Source organism: Mus caroli, unplaced genomic scaffold (genome assembly GCF_978045245.1).
Source record: "Mus caroli unplaced genomic scaffold, Mus_caroli_1 scaffold_9, whole genome shotgun sequence".
NCBI lineage: Eukaryota > Metazoa > Chordata > Mammalia > Rodentia > Muridae > Mus > Mus caroli.
The window spans coordinates 59,505,742-59,527,744 of record NW_028227264.1 but is presented as its reverse complement, the minus strand read 5'-3'; the positions used below and the strand labels follow the sequence as shown (position 1 = coordinate 59,527,744).

At 50.7% G+C, this 22,003-nt stretch overlaps 1 protein-coding gene across 3 annotated transcripts in view; it reads left to right on the top strand.

Moving 5' to 3' along the window:
* The window catches only part of Pald1 (phosphatase domain containing paladin 1), a 64,517-nt gene extending 45,797 nt beyond the window's left edge, over nucleotides 1–18,720 (top strand). For all 3 annotated transcript variants that reach the window (XM_021174365.2, XM_029482797.2, XM_029482796.2), the window contains 2 exons: nucleotides 14,985–15,140; nucleotides 17,158–18,720. In XM_021174365.2, the coding sequence (XP_021030024.1) occupies nucleotides 14,985–15,140; nucleotides 17,158–17,310 (309 nt within the window). In that variant the 3' untranslated portion in view covers nucleotides 17,311–18,720. The remainder of the gene's footprint in view (nucleotides 1–14,984; nucleotides 15,141–17,157) is intronic.
* The last annotated feature ends 3,283 nt before the right edge of the window (nucleotides 18,721–22,003 follow it).

Sequence of the window (22,003 nt, the reverse complement as noted above, 5' to 3'; positions counted from 1 at the left end):
GGTCTGGTCCTCACTTAGATGTTTGTTTGCTCAGAGAAATTACTTTATTTTACATATATTTACTTATCTATGTGCATGCGGCGTGAGCGTGGGGGTCAGGGACAACTTGTAGGAGTTGATTCTTTCCTTCTACCATGTGGATTGTGGGGGAATGGATTTGGTGGTCAGCCTTGATGGTAGTCACCCTTACCCACCAAGCCATATTGCCAGCCCTCCAAAGTTATTTTATCTATCTATCTATTTATTTATTTTTGGTTTGTTTGTTTGTTTGTTTTGAGACAGGGTTTCTCTGTGTAGCCCTGACTGACCTGGAACTCGTTCTGTAGACCAGGCCGGCCTCGAACTCAGAGAAATCCACCTGCCTCTGCCTTCTGGGTGCTGGGACTAAAGGCAGTACCCAGCTCAAGTTTTTTTTTTGTTTGTTTGTTTGTTTTTTGTTTTTGTTTTTGTTTTTTGTTTTTCAAGACAGGGTTTCTCTGTGTAGCCTTGGCTATCCTGGAACTCACTTTGTAGACCAGGCTGGCCTCGAACTCAGAAATCCGCCTGCTTCTGCCTCTCAAGTGCTGGGATTAAAGGCGTGCGCCATCACTCAAGTTATTTTTTAATAATTCATTAAATTGTAAAAGTAAGGTCTCCAGGACGGTTCAGACTTAACATGAATCTGGGGCTCGCAGCTATTTAGAAAGAATGTGCCCTCGAGTCTGCCCCGGTCTCCAGTGTTTCCTTCTCTGCCTCTCTTTGGACCCGAGGGCTGGACAGGTGGTGGAGTTTGCAGCTTCGGGCCTCGGGGGTGTGGAAACTGGGTTGGTCGTGGGAACATAGAGCCCTGTTTCTCAGCCTGGTAGCTAGTGTGTAGGGGCAGTACTGTATGGCATCAAGAGGCGGCAGTGAATGCCACGGCTGGGTGATTTTTTCAGGGCAGCTTCTGCCCTGTGGCGGATAAGAGAAGGCTGTATCACAGGCAACTTGTTCAGTCTCCAGCTGGGGACACACGAGCAGAATGATCCAGAACAGCCTTGGCTTGGGGTCTTGAGGTCAGATCCTGACTGGGTTAGAAGGCAGGTCCTGTTTGGAGGCAGGCCATGTGTGTGGGATAAGACTAGGGGAAAGTTCAGACTCGAGTCTGCCCTGCGTGGGAGGAGATGACGGACCAGGAGCTTCCGAAGTGGACTCGGCACACGTTGGGTGGCACAGTGTCTCTGTGATTAGATTCCCATCTCCAGGTTCCTTTGAGTCTCGCACTAAGGGTTTCTGTTACTCTGATAAAACGCCATGACCAAAAGCAACTTGGGGAGGAAAGGGTTATTTCATCTTCCAGCCTGTAGTCTACCATCCAGGGAAGTCAGGGAAGAGCTTCAAGGCAGGACCCTGAAGGCAGGAGCTGATTCAGAGGCCATGGAGGGGAGCTGCTGACTGACTTGTTTCTGAAGGCTTGCTCGGCCTGCTTTCTTATAACAACTCAGGGCCACCTCTTCAGGGATGTCACCACCCACAGTAGACTGGGCCACATCAAACATCCATCCAAAAAATGTACCACAGGCTTTCCACAAGCCTATCTAGTGGGGCCTCATTTGAGGGTTTCTCTTCTTAAGTGACACTGGCCTGAGTCAAGTTGGCATAAAACTAGGCAGCACACACTCACGGTCACAATTTGGAATTCCCATTCAGAACGTGAGAGCTGCATGAGAGCTGAGGCCTCTCCGTTCTGGCTGCTGGAGGCCCAGGCAGTGCTTAGACCTGCTCCAGAAGACATGGGCCAGGCCCTGTTAGAGCCTCGTTCTCTCCACCCCAACTCCAAAGCTCACAAGCCCTCAGTTCCTGTTCCTGGATGTGTGTTGTGAGGACGAGAGAGAGAAAACAGGAAGCATAGGGGGCCAGCACTGCAGAGAGAAGCTACAGATTAGCCTCAGACAGCCCAAGGAGTCACTGCAGGCATCAGGGGCCGCACGGGCAAAGGCCAGGAGACCTAAAGGTTCATGGTGGGTTTCAAGGCACTGAAGGTCCTCTGGTAGCACAGTGTTGTCACCAAAAGTGAGATTAGACAGGTAGCTGGCTTTTCTCTTGGGGGTGTGTGTGTGAGGTGGTAGGGATGGGGAATGGGGGGAAAGGAGGGGGACCGAGCTGTATGTTAGGGAGCTGGGGGGTGAGGTGGTAGGGATGGGGAATGGGGGGGAAGGAGGGGGACCGAGCTGTATGTTAGGGAGGGTAGCTCCTGGATGCCTTCGCAGTGGAGTGTGTAATGGAGGAAGTTAAGCAAGAGAGAAAGGCCCTTTCCCATCTCCCTGCCAGGACTCCCCTCACATCTCGGAGGAGGCCAAGTTGGTGCTCATTCCATGAGATGGAATCCCAGAGTCCCACCCCGGGGCTCTATGCAGAGGATCAGAAGTTAATGCAGTTACTTACCAGTGTGGCCACCAGGTGGCGCAAGTGAGCTAAGTTAGGGTAAAATTCCTCCCCATCACTTTCCCATTGAACCTAGGGTCTCACTGGTGTTCAGTAAGTTAGGTAGTGTCTGTGTGTTTGTGTTTGTTTGTTTGTTTGGTAGGTTGGTTTTTCGAGACAGGGTTTCTCTGTGCAGTCCTGGCTGTCCTAGAACTCACTTTGTAGACCAGGCTGGCCTCAAACTCAGATCCACCTGTGTCTGCCTCCCAAGTGCTGCGATTAAGGCGTGTGCCACCACACCAGGCTTGTGTGTTTCTTTTTAAAAGTAATTTTATTTATGTTGGTGTGTGTATGACAGGAGGGGAGGCTTGTCACAGCGAGCATGTGGGGGTCCTAGGTTCTCTCCTCCCACCTTGAATTTGGACCACTTGCCTGTACAGCAAACGCTCTTACTGGCCAAGCCACCTTTCTGGCTCCTCCCACCTTGTTTTGAGACGGGGTCTTTTGTTGGCTAGATCGCTCTGAGCTTTAAGACATTCTTCTGTCTCCCCCTCCCCAGCTTACTGTAGGAATGCTGGAATTACAGGCAAGAGCTACTCTATCTGGCTTACCACGAGTTCTGGGCATTCAAACTTGGGACCTCACACTTGTGTGCAAGTATCTACCCACCTGAGCCATCTCTCCAACCCCTAGGACAAGTTCTTTTAAAGATATATACTTAGATAAATAAATTATTTTAAATAATATATATTATATAAGTAGTATATAATATATGTGTTAGTTTATGTACAATGATGTTTTCCTGCATGTATGTCTGTGTGAGGGTGTCAGATCACCTGGAACAGAAGTTACAGATAGTCTTGAGCTTCCATGTTGGGAATTGAACCTGTGTCCTGGAAAGGAGCAGCCAGTGCTCTTAACCACTGAGCCATCTCTCTAACCCCCTAGGGTAAGTTCTTAAAGGGTACCTTAGAGTAGGAGGTCCTGAGGCTCAGAGGATTTTCATCTGTTTGTCTAAGGGATAAAAACAGGGGAGCTTTTAGCATCTGGGACTTGAGCCCTTCTTAGAAACAACCTTGGTTTACTTTGTGCTCAGTGTGTGAATCCAGCTTTGAAAATTTGCCAGGGGCAGTCCAGGGTGCAGCCAAGGCCGAATGCCACCGAAAGTGACCTATGGTCTCCCTCCTCAGTACTTCAGATTCCCCTGGGGGCTTGTCAAAAATACAGATGGCTGGGACCGACCCAGAGTGTCTGGAGGCTCCACAGTGCTGAGATGCCAGTACTCCCAGACGCTTGGGATTGGAATGACGTGGGGCCTGGACCACTCCAGGGCTTTGCTTGGTTGCAGCCAGGCTTATGGAGATGCAGTTCACATCCTGCCCCACGCACGTGTTTAGAGTACACATGTCCCAGGTTACCTTGGCAATGAGGGGGAAGTTAAAGCATGGTCAGGACCACAGGAAGAAACCTCACACCCTTGGTCATTGATCCCTGGCCACATGCAGCTCCGGGTTTCCTGTTGAAACTTTTTTTAGGTTTCTACAGAGACAGCAGTGTGTCTAACATGTCTCCTGATAATGGACTGATGTTCTTATTTTTGTGTTGTAGATTTTCTCTCTCTCTCTCGACAGGGACTCATAAAGCTCTCTCGGGCTGTCCTGGAACTCCGTCTGTAGACCAGCCTAGCCTTGAACTCATAGAGATCCACCGCCTCTGCTTCCTGAGTGCTAGGATTAAAGGTGTGCACCAGGGTACCTGGCTCTCGCTTTCATGTTTGGCACAGGGTTTTCTGTATCCTGGGCTGGCTTGGAATTCCTTGAAGTTCTGATCCTCCTGCCTCTGCTTCCTGAGGACTGGGGCGATAGGTCTGCCTTGTTACATCTGCTTTATGCGGGGCTGGGATGGGACCTGGGGTTTGGTGAAAGCTGTGCAGGTTCTCTACCAACAAAGCCCCGTGCGCAGGGCCTGGCAGATGTTCTCATTTACCCTGACAGTATGCCGTTGTGTGTGTGTGTGGGTATGTGTGTGTTGGCAACCATCCACTGAGACCACTGTGATCTTAGATGCTGTAAGGAGAGCCAGGGATCTCATCCCCCTTTGTCCTCTGTGGTACCCACAAAATGGCATAGATGCATGCAGACGCGCACACACACAGACACACACACACACAGACACACACACACACACTGAAACTGAGGGATAGTTACTGATAGAACGTCTGTCAGCTCTACTTGAAGGTTAGTTCCGGGAAGACCTGCACTCCTGATTTCTCATGGCCCTGAAGTTTGAGGACCGCAGCTTTTGGAGACTTGGATGCTCCCTCCATTAGCAAGAAGGGCAGTCCTTCCTCCAAGGTCTTCTGCATGTCTCCTTGTGGAAAGGCCTGGGCTTGTGTTCTGCCTGAGATCATGGTGGGCTGAGCTGGCCCCTCAGCTGTTCCAGATGCTCAGCTCAGAAGCCCAGAGCAAAGGCCAGGTCTACACATGCACAATAGGGGTTCTGTCCAGGTCTACACATGTGTGAGAGTACAGGGTTTCTGTAAAGCATTTCCCAACTGAAAAGTTACTGTTGCTACCCTGTGGAAACACCTGGGATCAGAGTGGACAGCGGGATAGGCTCTGTTCAGTGGATACACAGGTGAGGAGCCGGAACGGATCATCAGGGCATAGATGTTGAAGGAGAGGATTTTTCTGCCTCTGACTGTTCAGGTCTCTCTCTGCCAGAGGACAGTGTTTGGAAGTCTTCAGCCCTTCTACTTAGAGGGCTGGGCTCAGTGTCGGGGTTTAGGAATTGCCATACAAATCATACGAACACTGATCTCAGTTAAGCAAGAATAGTTTATTGAACACACACCTCAAACTGATCGATCAGGATCACAAAAAGGACTCGGGAGCCTAATTTTTGGTACCAGTCTGTTCTTATGGCAGCCTGATGTAGGAAAACAAACAAAAAAAACCCCATAAAAACCACAGTGAGCTCATACGCGGGTGCAGGAAGTGTTGCCCAGTGGTCAGCTCTGACTTAAGCCATTTTAGACATTTAAGACATTTAGACAGTTCATATTGGCTTTCAACTTGATGTGTCCTACACAAAGCTTTGTGGAATTTCCTAAGATTAACAACCCTCATACAGAACATACAGGACATAGCAGGGGATGTGGTCAGCATGACCCTGCTCTGAGTCAAGTCACTTCTCTGTGTCAGCGACTGACAGGCATGTTACAGCAACAGTATGAAATAGCTGTTGACAAGCATGGGAAAAAATGGCTACAGCTGCCGGCGTGATTGTGCACGCCTTTAATCCCATCACTTGGGAGGCAGAGGCAGGCGGATTTCTGAGTTTGAGGCCAGCCTGGTCTACAGAGTGAGTTCCAGGACAGCCAGGGCTACACAGAGAAACCCTGCCTCAAAAAACAAAAAACAAACAAAATGGCTACAGCTATGCTGGGGGGTGGGGTGGTCAGACCTCAACATTCCCCACCTTTGAACTGATCCAGTGAGTCAAATCATTGGCTCAACATTTTCTCTGAGGCCAGGGGGACTTGCTAAACAAACTTTTATATCAGCCTTGGTTGGCATTTTGTTAGCTTAAACATTTGAAATTTCGATCTCCCTTAATAAGTGCTGCAGTGCTCCTGCTAGGGGACCCTACTATGGCCCGTTACCAAGGGAGCTAATGTTTTATAGCCCCATGTAGCATAAAAGTACATATCTTGTCCCCCACAAATCAGGGTCTCCATTTGAGGGCCAGACATATATCTGAAGGGGATGCTCAACTATTTTCCATATCTGGATCCCATATCCCAAAAGACTCACAGAGTGAGGGAACATATATGTTTTCAGTCTTTGGTCACCTATTCCATTTGGCCTACCCAATTTACATAAGTCAAAGGCAAGGGTGGGGGAGCCTTCCACAATTACTAGACCAGTTTTTTCTTCTGTCCCTCGTCTATATTGGTCTCAGCAGATTTTCACCTGGCTGACTGACTCCATCCAGGGATCACCTGTGGAGCTGCTGAAGCCTGGACTTGCTAAAAGCTGACGTTACTCAGTTCAGCTGATGGGATTGCTCCCTGTCTTTCAGTTGGAACAAGATGGCTATAGCTATGCTCAAGTGGCAGACCTGAACACTCAGCAGAGGGGAGGGCCCTGGGGCCATCATCTCTGGGCCGGGTGTCCTCTAACATTGCTCAGAGCTTCAGACACCCTTGAAGTCCAGTGTATGTTTACAGATGAGGCTGTGGACCATGTAATGGGAGGGCAACCACACGAACTCCCTTGTGAGTTAGTGGCAGAGCGGGCTTGGGAGGCAAAGGTCTTTACTCCAGACTCACACCCCTCCCTGGTCTATGCTGAATTTGAGCTCACGATCTCTAGATGGCTCTGGGGAAGGCTTGCTGCGGCTCTAGATTGGGGGCCGTTTCTTCCCCAGCTCACCCCATGAACTGACCCCTAGAAACTGGCAGCCAGATCTTACCATCAGTATCTTAAGGCTTAGTCAAGCCCCTGACTTCTGGTTTTAAACTGGAGGGTCACAGCTGGTCTCTGTCGGAGCCTGGCAAGCTTGGCACCGAGTAAGCCAGTAGGCTCTGTGGGTGTGGGAGATGCTGCTCTGCTCTGGATGGAAACGGGCCCAGGCTCCATCTGGGATGTACCTCCTCCATCAGACTCACTGCCTGGGAATGTCCCAGTTAACATTCCACCCATTTCGAGTTTTCCCTCCACCTTCTGTCCATCTCAGCTTCTCCCAGCCTTGAGACTGAAGATCCCAACAGCATGTGGTAACTTGGCTTCTGCCCCTCACCCTCCAGAACCAGTCTTTCCCAGACCCCTGCCTGCTTCAGCAATCCACTTTCACGTTAATCAGAAGCCGTTAAGAGAACATGGCTAGCATTCGGCATTGGGGCAGCTTTGGGCAATAAAGTGACCCCCCAGGGGCTACAGAGAAGCAGGAAAATAGGAAGTCCCTGCTCTCTCTCTCTCTCTCTCTCTCTCTGTGTGTGTGTGTGTGTGAGACCCTCCATGCGTGACGTGAGCATGTATAGCATTGAAATTTGGGCGTGGCTGGCTTGTTAGTCATGGCATAATAGAACTGGCCCTGGGGTACAGCGGGACTCCCAGAGCTTGCTGAGCTGAGATGCCGGGACTTTGATTTTGGCCTTCTCATTCTGATCTTTGTACACATACGCTCCCCTTTCCTCACTGGTGGGACACTGTAGGCTCTGAGTACCCAGTGGGCTGTGTTTGAGGCTAGGCTCACTTGGCATGTGCCGACGCTAAGCCATGTTCTAGTGAGGTGAAGAGAGGCCCACAGATGTCTCTCTCGGCTTCTGGACAGTCCATGATGGTGGCTGAGCCCTTCATACCACTGTGATTGGTGTTGTATGGTGGGAGTCAAGTGGGAGTCCTTCTGGGGCAGTCTTATCCATGTTGAGGTACCTCAGTTGCTGGCCTTAGAGGCCCAGCCATGCCTCTCTATTCTCCAGGGCAACTATGAGGCTTTGTCTAGGCTGGGTGCTGTGTGTGTAGGCGCATGCGTGACAGGGTCTCTCTCTTAGCTTTGGCTATTCTGGAACTCACTCTGTAGATCTCACAGAGAGCTTTACCTGCCTCTGTCTCCCAGTGCTGGGATTAAAGGTGTGCACCACCACCACCTAGCTGTGCTCACAGAGTTTTAAGAACTGCCTCAGAGGCCCAGTGAGTAAGGCCGCTTGCCACCAAGACTGGTGTTTTGAGTTTGATCCCCTGGACTTCCATGGTGGAAAGAGATGACAGACTCCCTGAGTTGTCCTCGGACCTCTACATACTCACGCATGCCCACGCTGTGCGTGGCTGGCTTGTTAGACGTGGCATAATATAAATGGTCCTGGGGTGTGGAGGAGACACTAGACTTACAAGAGTCACAGGATCAATTCCAGCACACAAACATTTTTTTTTTTTTAAAATCTGCCTCACATGGAAAAAGCAAAGGAAAGACGGTTTCCTGAGATGAGCCACTTTGATGCTGGAGTGGACAAGAGGTGGCTTGGAGCAGTCTGAGAAGTGTTCCCACTGAAGTATTCCGTCATGGCCAGCAGCCCGCAGGTTGGCCTAGCTGGGAATCCGTTGTTTCCTTTTGGACTTGGAAAGCAGAAAATATTTATGACAGAAACCAAGGTCCGGCTCAAAGGAAGCCCTGCTAGACACATTAATGCCAGTAGGCACTTGCCCTGCCTTTGGCTGGCGACAGTCGCTCTTAGTAGTCTGTAGATAAAGCAGTCTATGGTACCTTCTCTCTTCCTTGCAGAATGAGTTTGAGAAAAAGCTGAGGCATAGTCGGCTGGAGATGCCCTTTGCAGAGACCTGTACTGCTTTGACTTTCTGAGAACTTGGAGCCTGGCCATTCCAGACCTTGGCAAGGAGGGAAAGAAGTCAGGGCAGGTCCTATTAGACCCATTTACCTGAAGAAGAAACTGAGGCCTGTGGGAGATCTGTGCCAGGCTGGAAGCAGGGTCAGAACTTTTATCTTCCACTTGGCCTTATATCCCTTTCCCTCCATGATGGCACCAGGACCCAGGGGACAATTTGATGGTAACAGTAAGAGGACGGACGGGTTGTGGGGAAGCCACTGTTGCTTCTGCCTGCACACTGTCTTGGTTATGTGGAATAGGCCTCTCAAGCAAGAGTTGCCAGGAGGCAGAAAGATTAGCTCAGCGCCCCAGGGACTAAGGTCGCTTCCTAAGAAAAGCAGAAAATGAGCTGTCTCAGGCGCTGAGCCCCTGGCAGGTCTTTCTCAGCCTCTCTGACTCAAGCCAGTGCTGCCCCCAGAGCCCTCATTCCAGCAGGTAATGGGTCTCCAGGGCCCAACTCCTGCAATTAGAGTAGCCTTGGAATGTTGTAAGCTGTCATGTAAGATGTGACAGGAGGAAGGACTATTTCCTTAGGCTCTTCATGCCTGGCTTAGGATGGAGTCAGCGAATTGGTGCTGCAGTAGGGGCCCCAGGCAGCAGCTGAGTCCTTGCCCCCTTTTCCTCCCACTGCTAGCTGGCCTGGAAGCCTTTTAGCCTTACAGGGGTCTTTCCTGCTGTGTCTGGCATGGTCTCTGTGCATCGCTAGACTTAGAAGGGTCACAGGGTCAATTCCACCATCCCCTGTCCCCGGTAACATCTCACTGAGACCTGTCTCTCTGGGGAGCAGCTAGCACTGGGGGGTGTCTGGTTCATTGCATGGACTCATTTCTACAGCCCAGCTCCCAGGACCCTGCCAGACACAGCGGTGCCTTATGTAGTGAGTGGGAGGTAGAGAGCAGGTGGGATAAGTATTTGTAAAAATAGGAAAATCTGCCTGTTTGCCGTCCACTCGGCCTTAGTCCACTGGGGCTGGTCTTCCAGGACAAGCCGTTCTTCTTAAATGAAGGAAAGGGTCCTGGTACATGGAGGAGGGCCAGGCAGGGACTGTGGCTGGTGTGGGGTGTCTAGGAGCCCTTGATGAGGGAGCCTATAGAAAGGTGTTGAAGGGGTGCCAGTAGGGTTTTCTGATTGAAATGTGAATGGAGGAAAGGACAATTGAATGTGGAACCAGAGTTTAGCTCCTAAAGCTTGAAAAAGGTTCCTCGAATGGCACACTTACGGGTCTAGCAGTTTGGGGGTGGTGCTCTCAGGAAACTGTTAGGGCGTGGGTGATGAATTTGGGGGTACCTGAGATAACCACTGCAGTGTCGTGCAGGCAGTTGTATGAAAACATGGGTGGGGGTGGGGGAGCCTCCCAACATCTTTCTAGAGTCTAGATTTCGCAAAGCTTACTGGAAACTGTCTCAGGAGGAGACTGCCGGGGAGTTGCTCCCGTGACAGCCAAGTGCCCGCCGCATCCCACGTTTTAATGTAGACCTTTGGGGTGGGAGTGAGGGACAGAGAGGCAGAAAACTGATGTCAAACCTCGATCTCCACCCCCCCCGCCCCCCACTTCGCAGCTGTTTGGGGAAGGCCCGGCCCACCACCGTGAAGCACTTACAAACTCTGCCTTAATGAAAAGGCCCAGACTTGAGAGCAGAGGAGGCCAAGGGAGGGGAGATCATGGTGCCTAGATGCCCAGAACAGGCTGTGGGGCATGGGGCTTGTCCTGAGCCAGCCTGAAGGGACAAGCTGACTGGAGCCAGGTGGAGAGAAAGGCCACTTAAGGCAGAGGGCATAGCATGGGTGAGGCCACTCGGGCAGAGGGCGTAGCGTGGGTGAGGGCACAGAAGCTTAGCCTCATGTTTACTTCTGGAGGCTCAGCAAAGAGCTTCCAGACATACTGAGGAGCGAGACCTACGCCCATGGTAGCCGGGCCAGAGGCATGAGAATCCTGTGGTCCCCACAGCTCTGGTGTCTCTCCTGGGCCCCTTCTATTTCAGATTTCAGTCTCAGGGGTCCAGGAAACCTTTGTGCAGCTTCGAGGCAGCTAATGACAGCCTGGCCGACTGGACCCACTTAAAAACAGCTGGGCTATTTTTACGTACAGGAGGTGGCTGGGTGCCTCCTCCCGGAACTGCCCCAGCATGGGATGCTTTTAAGGAAAGTGGATTGTGACAGGCAGATGGGCCATTGTCTCAAATCACAGCCCTGTGGCCAGAGGCAGGATGTGCCCATGGGAACCTCTGGGGGTGTCGGGCGGAATCTTCACACAATGTCTGAATTTAGAGATAATTCTACCCTTGAAAGGCTTCCTCTGTCTCCCACCGGATGGGCCTCAGACCTCATCCATCCTTGCTGATGTCTTGGGACAGTGGTTCAGTGGTGTGGCTGTAGCCAGGTGAGAGCTGGCCACTTCTCCTGAACCTTGGTGGAAGGAGTTTAAAATGGCTTTTCTTTTTTTTTTTTTTTAAGATTCATTTATTTATTATATGTAAGTACACTGTAGCTGTCTTCAGACACTCCAGAAGAGGGCATCAGATTTCGTTACGGACAGATGGTTGTGAGCTACCATGTGGTTGCTGGGATTTGAACTCGGGATCTTTGGAAGAGCAGTCAGCGCTCTTAACCACTGAGCCATCTCACAACCAGGTGGATTTCTGAGTTCGAGGCCAGCCTGGTCTACAAAGTGAGTTCCAGGACAGCCAGGGCTATACAGAGAAACCCTGTCTCGAAAAACAAAACAAAACAACAAAACAAAACAACAAAAAAAAGAAAAAAGTTATATATCAATATTAATAGATTACATAGGATATTTAAAATATTTTAACATATAATATGCACTAACATTAATATATAAATGTATATTTATCTTGCATATGCATACTATTTATATATGTAATATATAAAATATATAACAATCATGTATGTTTATATATTAATATATATTTTAAAATATTTATATAATTTTTTCTGTTTTCTTTCACCTGCTGCCTAGTTTTGTTTTGTTTTTTAAAAAGTTTTATTTATTTATTTTATGTGTATGAGTACACTGTAGCTGTCTTCAGACACACCAGAAGAGGGCATTAGATCCCATTTGGGAATTAAATTCAGGACCTCTGGAAGAGCAGTCAGTGCTCTTAACCTCTGAGCCATCTCTCCAGCCTTGCTGTCTAGTTTCTAAGCAAAATTGATTTTTTTTTTTTGAGCACACGATGCTAATTGGTTTTTTTTTTAAATTATTTGTAAGTACACTGTAGCTGTCTTCAGACACACAAGAAGAAGGCATAGGATTCCATTACAGATGGTTGTGAGCCACCATGTGGTTACTGGGATTTGAACTCAGGACCTCCAGAAGAGCAGCCAGTGCTCTTAACCACTGAGTCATCTCTCCAGCCCCCACATTGCTAATTCTTGAAAGAGTATTCAGTCCTCAAAAACCCCTGCAGGCAGCTGCTCTGGCCCTTTGTAGGAACTTCCTGGCTTTTTCTAAGCTCTGAGCCCACGTCTTAGCTTCTCTTCCTACTTCTATGATAAGATACCCAACAAAGGTACTTAAAAGTGTCTAGTTGGCTCGTGGTTCCAGGATACAGTCTACGGCTCGCTCGGGGAGTGGAGGCTGCAGGTATTGTCCCACCCACAGTCAAGACCAGAGAGCACTGGATTAATACACGGCAGTGATTGGCAGGCTCTCCTTCTCCTGCATTCCAGGACCTAGCCTGTGATATGGTGCCGCTAATGTTCAAGGTCGGGTTCCCCAGCTGAGATTTCCTCACGGGCATGCTCACAGGCCAGCCTGATCGAGACAATTTCTCTTTGAGGTTCCTTTTCCCAGTGATTCCCATGTTGTGTCAAGTACCAGCAGTCAAAACTGAGCAGCTTGTCTTCCCGTCTTCTCATTTCTTTTTCCTTTTCCTTTTTTTTTTAAAGATTATTTATTTTATGTATATGAGTACACTGTAGCTGCACAGATGGTTGTGAGACATCATGTGGTTGCTAGGAATTGAATTCAGGACCTCTGCTCACTCTGTCCCAAAGGTTTACTTATTATATCTAAGTACACTGTAGCTGTCCTCAGACACTCCAGAAGAGGGCGTCAGATCTCATTACGGGTGTTAGTGAGCCACCATGTGGTTGCTGGGATCTGAACTCAGGACCTTCAGAAGAGCAAGCAGTCAGTGCTCTTAACCACTGAGCTATCTCTCCAGCCCTGTCTTCCCGTTTCTAATCCAACTAAGCTGCCCCCTTCTCCACCCTTCCTCCTGACATACCTTCCTGCTGACCCCAGTCTACCTCTGGGTGCCTGCTACCTCTTCTTCCTCACCTTAAAGGTCACTCTCTCTTACTTATCCACCCCCACTCCCTTGCCCCACAACCACTCTGCTTTGTAGTTATTGGCACCTCCCGGAGGGCGGGGTGGGTAGCTCTCACCATGGTGGCCTCCGACCTGCCTAGTCAGTACTTCAGGCAGTGTGGCTCATAGGTGCCTTCTCACTGGTTCCCTGAAATGTGGAGGCCGAGAGGCTAATGGCAGAACTGGAGCCAGCTTGTGAGTCTGGCTGTCTCCCTGGGGAGCCAGAGCGCTGTCCCTGTCCCCAAGTCTGTTCTGGTACATCCTGCTGTCCACTCCTCTTGAGTTGCCTCAAAAACTGGATTGGCGCCGCTCAGGCTTTCTCCAGCTTTGAGTTTTAGGGCACTGGTCCATGTCACGTCTGGGGTGGGGCAACCCTGGAGTTTTCCCAGAGTATGTAGGCCAGCACTGTGTGTGTTCACGGGAGGGCTTCCATCTGCATCCCAGCTGTTGGGAGAGCAGCTCTCTCCAGCCCCTTGGGGCTCACTGTGCCCTTCCATAGTGAGTGCCATCACCTGAAGGATCCCCTCCCCCACCCCGTGCCACACTATGTTTCTGGATCAGAGAGGTGCGCTGAGTCTGGGTGGAGGTCTGAGGGGTGGTGAGGTGAGATAGTGCAGGTCTGGGTGACCTCCCTCTGGGATTCACTTTTGAGTGTCCCTGGCGTGTTTCCCTGCCCAGGAGAACCTTGCAAGCATTTCCCCTTAAAGTCCCCCTTTCTCTTGAACACGAATCTCCCACCACGACTTCCTCCAGCAGGCTGCTCACACTACCAAACCTTCAGTGACTTCCAATGCTGCATCCCATGGTACCCAGCTTTGGCTCTGAGTAGTCCCGGTGCCCACACCCGCCCATACCCCACCCCTCTGAGACCCTCATTGGCTGATCTGGGGTGAACCCTAGGCACTTGCATTTTAAGGTGACACTGGTGGCATCTTCTTTCCTCCCAGGCTAGCAAGCCACAGCTCCTTCATACATTTGTCACTGTCCTTGTTGTTGCCCCGAGTGGGTGCGCATTCTCACTATCAGGTCCTCGCTGCCCACCTGGATGCCCATCTTCCCTAGGGAGCTTCTCGTTATTCAACTTTGCCATCTCCTAGTCTCTGGCACGTGATCTGGTATGGAACCATTTCCAGAGAAGATACCTGGTGTGGGGTGGGGGGAGTTCTGGTGAGAAAGGATACTGAGACCGACGGGCCTGGAGCTGATGGGCCCATGCTCCACCCAGGCCTTTTCCTCTCTTTTATCTGTTCCCAAACATGGGTGGATCTCTAAGGGCTGAGTGTCCCTCCTTCCCACCTCAGATCCAGGATCTGAGGAGATCCTGTGGAGAAACAGGCAAGGAAGTCAGAATGGGATCAGTGACCAAGCTGGGCTTTCTCCCTTTCCAGTCAGAAAGGAGCTGGGCTGAGCAGGTTGTAGACGCTGTCTCCTCAAGTCAGAGCTCTGTGCCATTGGTCCCTGCCAGGCCATGATCAGAGCCTCATCTGCCTCCACAGGAATGTAGGGGTACCAAGAGAGAGGAGACAGTCCTGGGAGACTGGGGATTATGTTGTCAGGAATTGGCAGCAGGGTTCTTCCTAGGGAACTGTGAGCTGGGCATCTCACTCTCTATACCGCAGATGCCCCTAGCAGTCCGCCTGGCTTTGGAGCAGCGTGGTCTTCAGAGAGAAAGTAGAGGCTTTTCTTCTCAGTAGGAACTGGGTTTGAGGCCCCTACACCCCCAGGAACTAGTGGGCCCTGTGGGTCTCCTCTGTGTCCAGGCTAGGCAACACCCCAGGCCCTGCCACTGAAATCACTCTGCTTGGGTGCTCAGGCTGTGAGTGAGCATGTCTCTGTTAACCAGTGGGTGTCCCTGATGACATCCTCCTCCTTGTCCTCCAGGCAAAGGCTACCAAAGAGGCACAGGAAGCTCAGAGGTTGCAGCTGCGGAGCCTGCAGTACCTGGAGCGCTACATCTACCTGATCCTCTTTAATGCCTACCTTCGCTTGGAGAAGACCAGCTCCTGGCAGAGGCCTTTCAGCACCTGGATGCGGGAGGTGAGAAATGATGCTGAGATGGGCAGGCCTGGGGGTGGTGAGCTCATAAGGCCAGCTGTATCTTTCCCCTTGGTCCCTGAGTATGCTCTCTAAGTCCCAGGCGACAGAGTCCCATATGGAATCCCCTCCTTTCCTAGGGGATTGGCTCCTGCTTAGCTATTGTGTCCCTTGCCTAGTGTCTCACTAGGTAGACAGCTGATGTATGACAGCTGAGTAAATGAATGATGGGAGAGGAAGAGATGGGAGTGAGACGGACACCTGCTAGTAGCTTGCTTTGTGTGTCTTATGGCCAGCACTGCCTGGACACCTGAACACTTTGGTCTGTTATTCTATTCAACTCCCATCTGTCCCCTATAAAGACAAGGACAAGGTTGTTTGTCCTGATCCTATGTCCTTCCAACCATGACTTTGGATATGGATGAGGTGGCCAGCCTTGTAAGCAGTAGAATAGTGTCAAAAGTGTTGGTGGCCTCTCTGTGATGTACGTGTAGTGCCTCTGCCATATCGGGCAAGAGCCAGGAATGCTTTAGGTAAGAGGGGTCTGTGCAGAGGTTCAGGGACTTCTTAACAATTGTCACGGAAACTGGTTATTGCTCCTCTTTTCTTGGGACCTCTGTGATCCTTCTCTGCTTGGACTTCCAATTCAACCCGGCACCTGCTGGGCAAGAGAGAGGAATCTTTCTTCCCGGGAAAGTAGCCTGTAATTAACCCTCAGCCAGGAAGCTGGCCCGGCTGACCTCCCAGTCCATCAGCTGTTGTAATATGGTGTCAGGTCCACAGTTAGCTACCAGGATGTGAGTGGGTGGGGGGATGGAGCCAGGGAACTGAGCCACAGTGGATTCTAGGACAAGTGCAAGGGCCCAGGACTGGATGGAGGCATGTTCAGAACTGCAGGGAACAGAGCCAGGGAGGCAGGAAAGCAGGCTGCTGAGGATGCTCCTTGGCGCTGATCTCGGGTGTCAGAGTGGGGAAGCGTGTGAAGTGAATCTTTGTGCTCGAGGGTGAGTGTTGGGTCACAAGATCTGATGAGGGCTGTTTTGAGACCATCCTGATGAGCAGATCCACACTTAGCTTCCTCTTTGAGCCCTAGGGTGGATTGTAGGTGTAAGAGTCTCATGTAGCCCAGGCTGGCCTCAAACTCACTATGTAGCTGACTTCTGATCTTCCTGCCTCTACCTTCCCGGGATTACAAGGGCTCACCGCCATGTCCAGTAGCTTTATATATTACTGGGGCTCAAACCCAAGGCCATTATGCTTGCCAGGCAAGCATCCTGCTAACAGCTACATACAAGGACAAGCCTGGAGACAAGAACACTTTTTGTTTGAGTTCTGCTTAGATTGTGAACTCAGGGAGAGCCAGGTCGGGAGCATGCTTGTTCTGCCCCCCGGCTACTTCTAGAACTAGATATGGATGGATATCAAGGGAGAGGAGCTGGCTCAGGCAGGAGTGGGACTCTAACTCAGGGGACTTCAGTCCCTTTCCTGGGATGGACAGAGGCAGGGGTGAGCGTGCCCGGGGACAGCAAGGACAACATCATCTCTTTTATCCAAGTGGAATTGTTCCCAATAAGGTGTAGGGAATGGTTGGAGCTTGGGGCCAAGGCCCAGGCTACTGGACTACCAGTTCCATGTCAGAGAAGGCCAAACGACTTGGGCTGACCTCCCAGCCAAAGGGAAGGGCTGCTGTCGGCTCTGGCGTCAGCACTACCTCTGCAGCCTTCCTGCCCAAATGTGGTTTGCTAGATTGGCCAGGCCAGTGCTGCTGAGGTCTGCCAGGCATGCCCAGTGCCCCATGCATTTGCACAGCATGCTCCATGCAGTACCAGGGGAGCCTGGGGCAAGGTGGTCATAGATGGGCATGCAGGTTTGTGGTAGCTTCTGAGCTGGCTGAGGGCAGCTCTGGGCCCCAGACTCACCCAAATGCCTCCGAGCCTAGCAAGGGGAGGGCGGTTTGAGGACAGTAGGCCTGATGCTACCTCCACCCCTGAAGCTCTGCCCCTATCTCTGCCCTCTCCAGGTGGCAACCAAAGCTGGCATCTATGAGATCCTCAACCAGCTGGGCTTCCCTGAGCTGGAGAGCATCGAGGAGCAGCCCCTGTCGAGGCTCCGCTACCGCTGGCAGGAGCAGAGTCGAGACCCAGAGCCCTGTGATGCTGGGGACTTCCTGTAGGCCTTCTTCTTCTTGCCCCTTGCTAGGCAGGTTGGGGGACCTGAGGGGACCTCATTGCTTCGGATGGACACTTGTCCGCTTCTTGGTGAGACTTGAGGGGTCGAGAGCCTTTGGGAAGAGGTGTTTTTTTTGTAGGGTGTAAGATGGCACCACCATTTTCTGTCAACCTTCGGGGTGCGTAATGGCCTCTGGCCAGGCCTAGCACATGTACCTCACAGACCAACTGGCAAGCAGCCTTCAGGGAGCTCGATCCCCAAACAGCCAGTCACCACCTCTGTCCCCTCTTCACTGTTGGTCGTCAGACTGCCTGGGTGGACAGCAGGCTGGTCGCGTTTGTATTTTCACTTCCTTCCTCTGACTGGCTTGCTCTTGTCTCTCAATCTTTCATCCCAGGCAGCTGCCTGAGGTAGGTGAGGAGGATGGTGAGTCAGGCAGGTCTGCATTAAAGGCAGCTCTGCCCAGCTCCTTCTGGCTCGTGAGTGTCGCCGGCCTGGAAGACCGAGGGAATGGCTCCCCTTCTCTCCTCCCCGTCTTTCCCCAGTTCCTTCCCTATGTTGGCCCATGTGCCCAGGGAGTTGGAAGCATCAAGGAGACCCTCTTAGTGTGGGGAAGGAAGTCACAGAGACCATTGACACAGTGAAGAGGCAGGATCGTGTTTTGGAAGCCTGTTAGCAGGACCAAGGTGACTCTTAGGAGAGACTCTTGTGGACACAGGCCGTGGTGGCTTGTCAGACCTTAAGAGTCCAGGCCCACCCCTGCCCACCCCTGGTCTGCTTTCTCCAGGACACCCTGGGACACTGCTGAGTTATGAGCAGCTTATTACACACAATGGGAAGAGGGGCAGAGAGGGCTGTGTTTGATTGAGTCTCGGCTGAGACTGAAGTTTGCCACAAGTAGTGGTTGTACATTCTGGAGCCTGGCTACCTGTCTTACTCCTTGAAGGACAAGGATGAATCTCTGGGTTGCTGTCTGTCCTTCAGGAAGATGCCAGCTGTTCGCTGTGCTATTTGAAGAGGCCAAAGTTGTTCCCAGCCTGGGGAGAGTGGTGACCCTCTTAGCTGAATTCTTTTGCAAGCTGCTGTATGTCTGTCCACGCCTTCTCAGGTTTGCTGGTGTCTATTTTGTGCAAGTCAGTGCTTTTCAGAAAAGGTCTAGCCAGTGACTCAGAGGCCAGAGAGCCCCTTCACACTCTTGTGGTTGGCACTGACTTGGAGATATGCAGGGACCAGTGGCAGATCACTTTACCTCTCTGCCTCAGTGTCACTGTCTGTAAAATTGGAGAATAATACTTGCCTACCTACCTCACAGGGGTGTTGTGAGGACTCCTTTATGGTTTTCTGGTTTTTTTTTTTTGTTTTGTTTTTGTTTTTGTACAGAGCTTTTGAGCATTAAAACCATCTAAACATGTAACGTGCTGCTTTGCTGATTGGTCTTCAGTGTGAGGCAGGCATGGAAGCCGTGCGGATAAATGTGTCCCCCAGAGTCAGGGTGGATGCAGGAGAATGGAATGTCCTTGTTACCAGCGCCCCTGATGTTTAGAGGCTGCGGGTGTTTATAGATGTCACATCTTCCTTCCTTGTCATCAATCACAGCCTACCATCTTATACTGGATGTTTAAAGTGGTCGTGCTGATCCACCATCCACTGTCAATCAAGGGAATGTACCAGAGGCTTGCCTTCAGGCCAATCTAGTGTGTGTGTGTGTGTGTGTGTGTATGTGTGTATGTGTGTGTGTTTGTGTGTGTTCCTTCCCAAATGCCTCTAGCGTCTGTCAGGTTGACATAAAACTAACCAACACAGAGAGAGAGAGAGAGAGAGAGAGAGACAGAGACAGAGACAGAGACAGAGACAGAGACAGAGACAGAGAGAGCATGAGAACTCCAGGTCTAGCCTTGTGATGGAGCAGAGCTGGAGATTTTTTACAGCTTTTGAGAAAGACAGTCAGAGTGGAGTTAGGGCCTCTTGAGAGGGACAGGCCTCAGCCACTCTTCCTCTGCAGACACCATGAGCCCCGCCCAGTGCCCTGAAGCCTTGTTCTCTTCTCTTGCATTTATTTATACAATTTTGGTTTGGATGTCAAACATCCCCCATTGGCCCTCATGATTGAACCCTTTGTCCCCAGTGGGTGGCACTGTGTGTCTGAAGCTTGCAGATATGTACCCACCCTTGGAGAAGGGTCCTGCTGGGAACTGGCCTTAAGGTCTTAGAGTCCAGCCTCACTTCCTGTCCATTCTCACCTTCAACGCAACGGGAGTGGCTTTCACTGCTCTGGTCACCATGACGGACCACATCCTTTTTAAAGAAATTTTTTTTTTAAATATATAAGTGCACTATAGCTGTCTTCCCACCAAAGCAGCTTCATTGGAAAGTCCCACCCCATCATGAATATTGGCTTCCGTAGAGCCGTTTAGAAGGAGCCCCGACTTGGGTTCATTTTCCTGGGCCTGTATACTACGGCACCGCCCCTACCCGAGCCCCAAGAACACATGCAGTTACAGCAGAACTGCCTTCAGATGGTTGTGAGGAGCGGCTGGGCCCTCAGGGGAAAGTCCAGTTAGCCTCCCACCTATGAGGGAAGTCAACAGTCAGCGACCCGGCCCATGGCGGACACTCACAATCAGGTGTGGTTTGACTTTAAGGCTCCCTAGTGGCCTGGGATATTGACTAATTTTCTATCTACTTATCAGCCGACTCACACATATCATACTACATACGCATCTTGAAACAAACGTCAGAAAAAGGGGGAGCAAGATGGAGACTTGGCAATCTTTGGAGGTGTAACCTGAGCCGTCGAAATGGCCCATATGGCTCATCTTGGGACAGTGAGGTGAGACCTTCCATTATAGAGTCTCTACAGTTGTGCTTGTGTCACTTCCGGTGAGTCTCTCTTAGAGAAGCCACACCCTTGCTGTCAGGATGCTCTTATTCCTTCCTTGAGCCCCTTTCTGTCTTGAAAACTGCAATAAAATCTCCAATTCTGCTTTCTCGTAAGGCTAGTCCTAAAATTCTTTTTGTACATGAGTGTCTTGTGCTGGGTGGTTTTATGCCACAAGCTAGAGTCATTTTGGAAGAGGGAACTGCAAGTAAGGACATTTCCCCAATAGATTGGCCTGAGGGCAAGCCTGTGGTACATCTTCTTGAGTGATGATCGATGTGAAAGCGCCCAGCTTACTGTGTGTGATCTCATGCTGGCTGGTGTGGTCCTGGGTTCTGTAAGAGCACACACTGAGGGAATGTGGGCAGCAGTCATCGAGCAGAACCTTCCACAGCCTCTGCAACAGCTCCTGCCTCCCCGTTTCTGTCTCCTGTCCTGACTCCTCCAGATGAGGAACTGGAAAGCAATCTCAACACGCTTGTTTATTAACCCTTTCCTCCCCGGATTGCTTTTGATCGTGGTGACTTATCACAGCGATAGAAACCCTAAGACAAAGGTGTATGAGGTGTGTGTGCACGTGTGAAGGATACGAGCATACCTGTCTGTGCAGCTGTTCTCAGGAAGCAGGGTCTCTTGCTGAATGTGCAGCTTGATTTGAATTAGGTGGGGTGGCAAGCCAGCCCCCATGATCCTCTCGTCTCTGCCCTGCCCTTCTGTGATGGGGGGTTACAGATGCATGTGAGACTATGCCCAACTTTTCTAGGGTTGTTAAGAGATGATTTTTTAAAACTTTTTTTATCTTGTGTGTGTGTGTGTTGTAGGGTGTGCGTGGGTATGTATATGGGGGCCCATTTGCTACACAGTACATATGTGGTAGTCAGAGGGTAACTTAGAAATTAATTCTCTCCTTCCATAATGTGAGTTCTAGGCTTGAACTTGGGTCCTCAGGCTTGGCAGCAAGCACCCTAACCCCCGGAGCCAGCCCATAGAAACCCAGAAAGTGTTAAGGTCTCTTCATTTACCTGTCAGCAAAAACCATTCCTCAATACCTTGGTGACAAATTTTGTTTTTGTTGTTGTGTAGCTAGTTAGTAACTTCTCAATCCTTTTTTTTTTTTTTTTTTAAGCCCAGGCTACCCTTCAACAGATTCTCTTCCCTTTCCCTCCCAATTGCTAGGATGACAAGTGTATACCACCTGGCTGGTCAATGTCTTGCAGATGCGTATTCCTATGGGACACAAACCTAGGGAGAGAGATAGCTTAAATGGAGAATTATCTGCTACAAGGAGGTTTCATGGAACTCCTATACTGGGGCTGGCGTTTATTATTTTTGTATACGTTTTTTTCACAGAGAAGTTTCAGTCCTTCTGTTTATTGGCTTTTTGCTTTCCTTGGGTTAGTTTCCTCAAAATTGGAACGGTTCCCAGTGAGTGACGGGACCCATGAAGCCATGAATGAGTGAGATGACCCCTCCCTTCCTCCTGTTCACCAGAGGCTGTGGTACCAAGGGTGATCCTTGCCTGGGGAGGCCCTCAGTGGCACACTGCTGACTACCTGGCAAAGCCTTTGATCCCTCGGCTATGGACAGACAGGGTTACAGTTTTATGATTTTTGTCCCAGAGAAGGCTTGTTGGCCCAGCAGGAGCAGGGCCCTTACAGGGACATGTCCCCACAACACACAAAGTGGAGTCCCTGAGTGCCAAGTGACTATTTATTGAGCATCTAGTGTGTGCCTGACCCATCCACCCCCTCCGCCCTGCCCCTTCATATCTCAAGGGAGTGGTGAGAGCTTTCTCCCTGACCCAGTGCTTCTCAGCCAT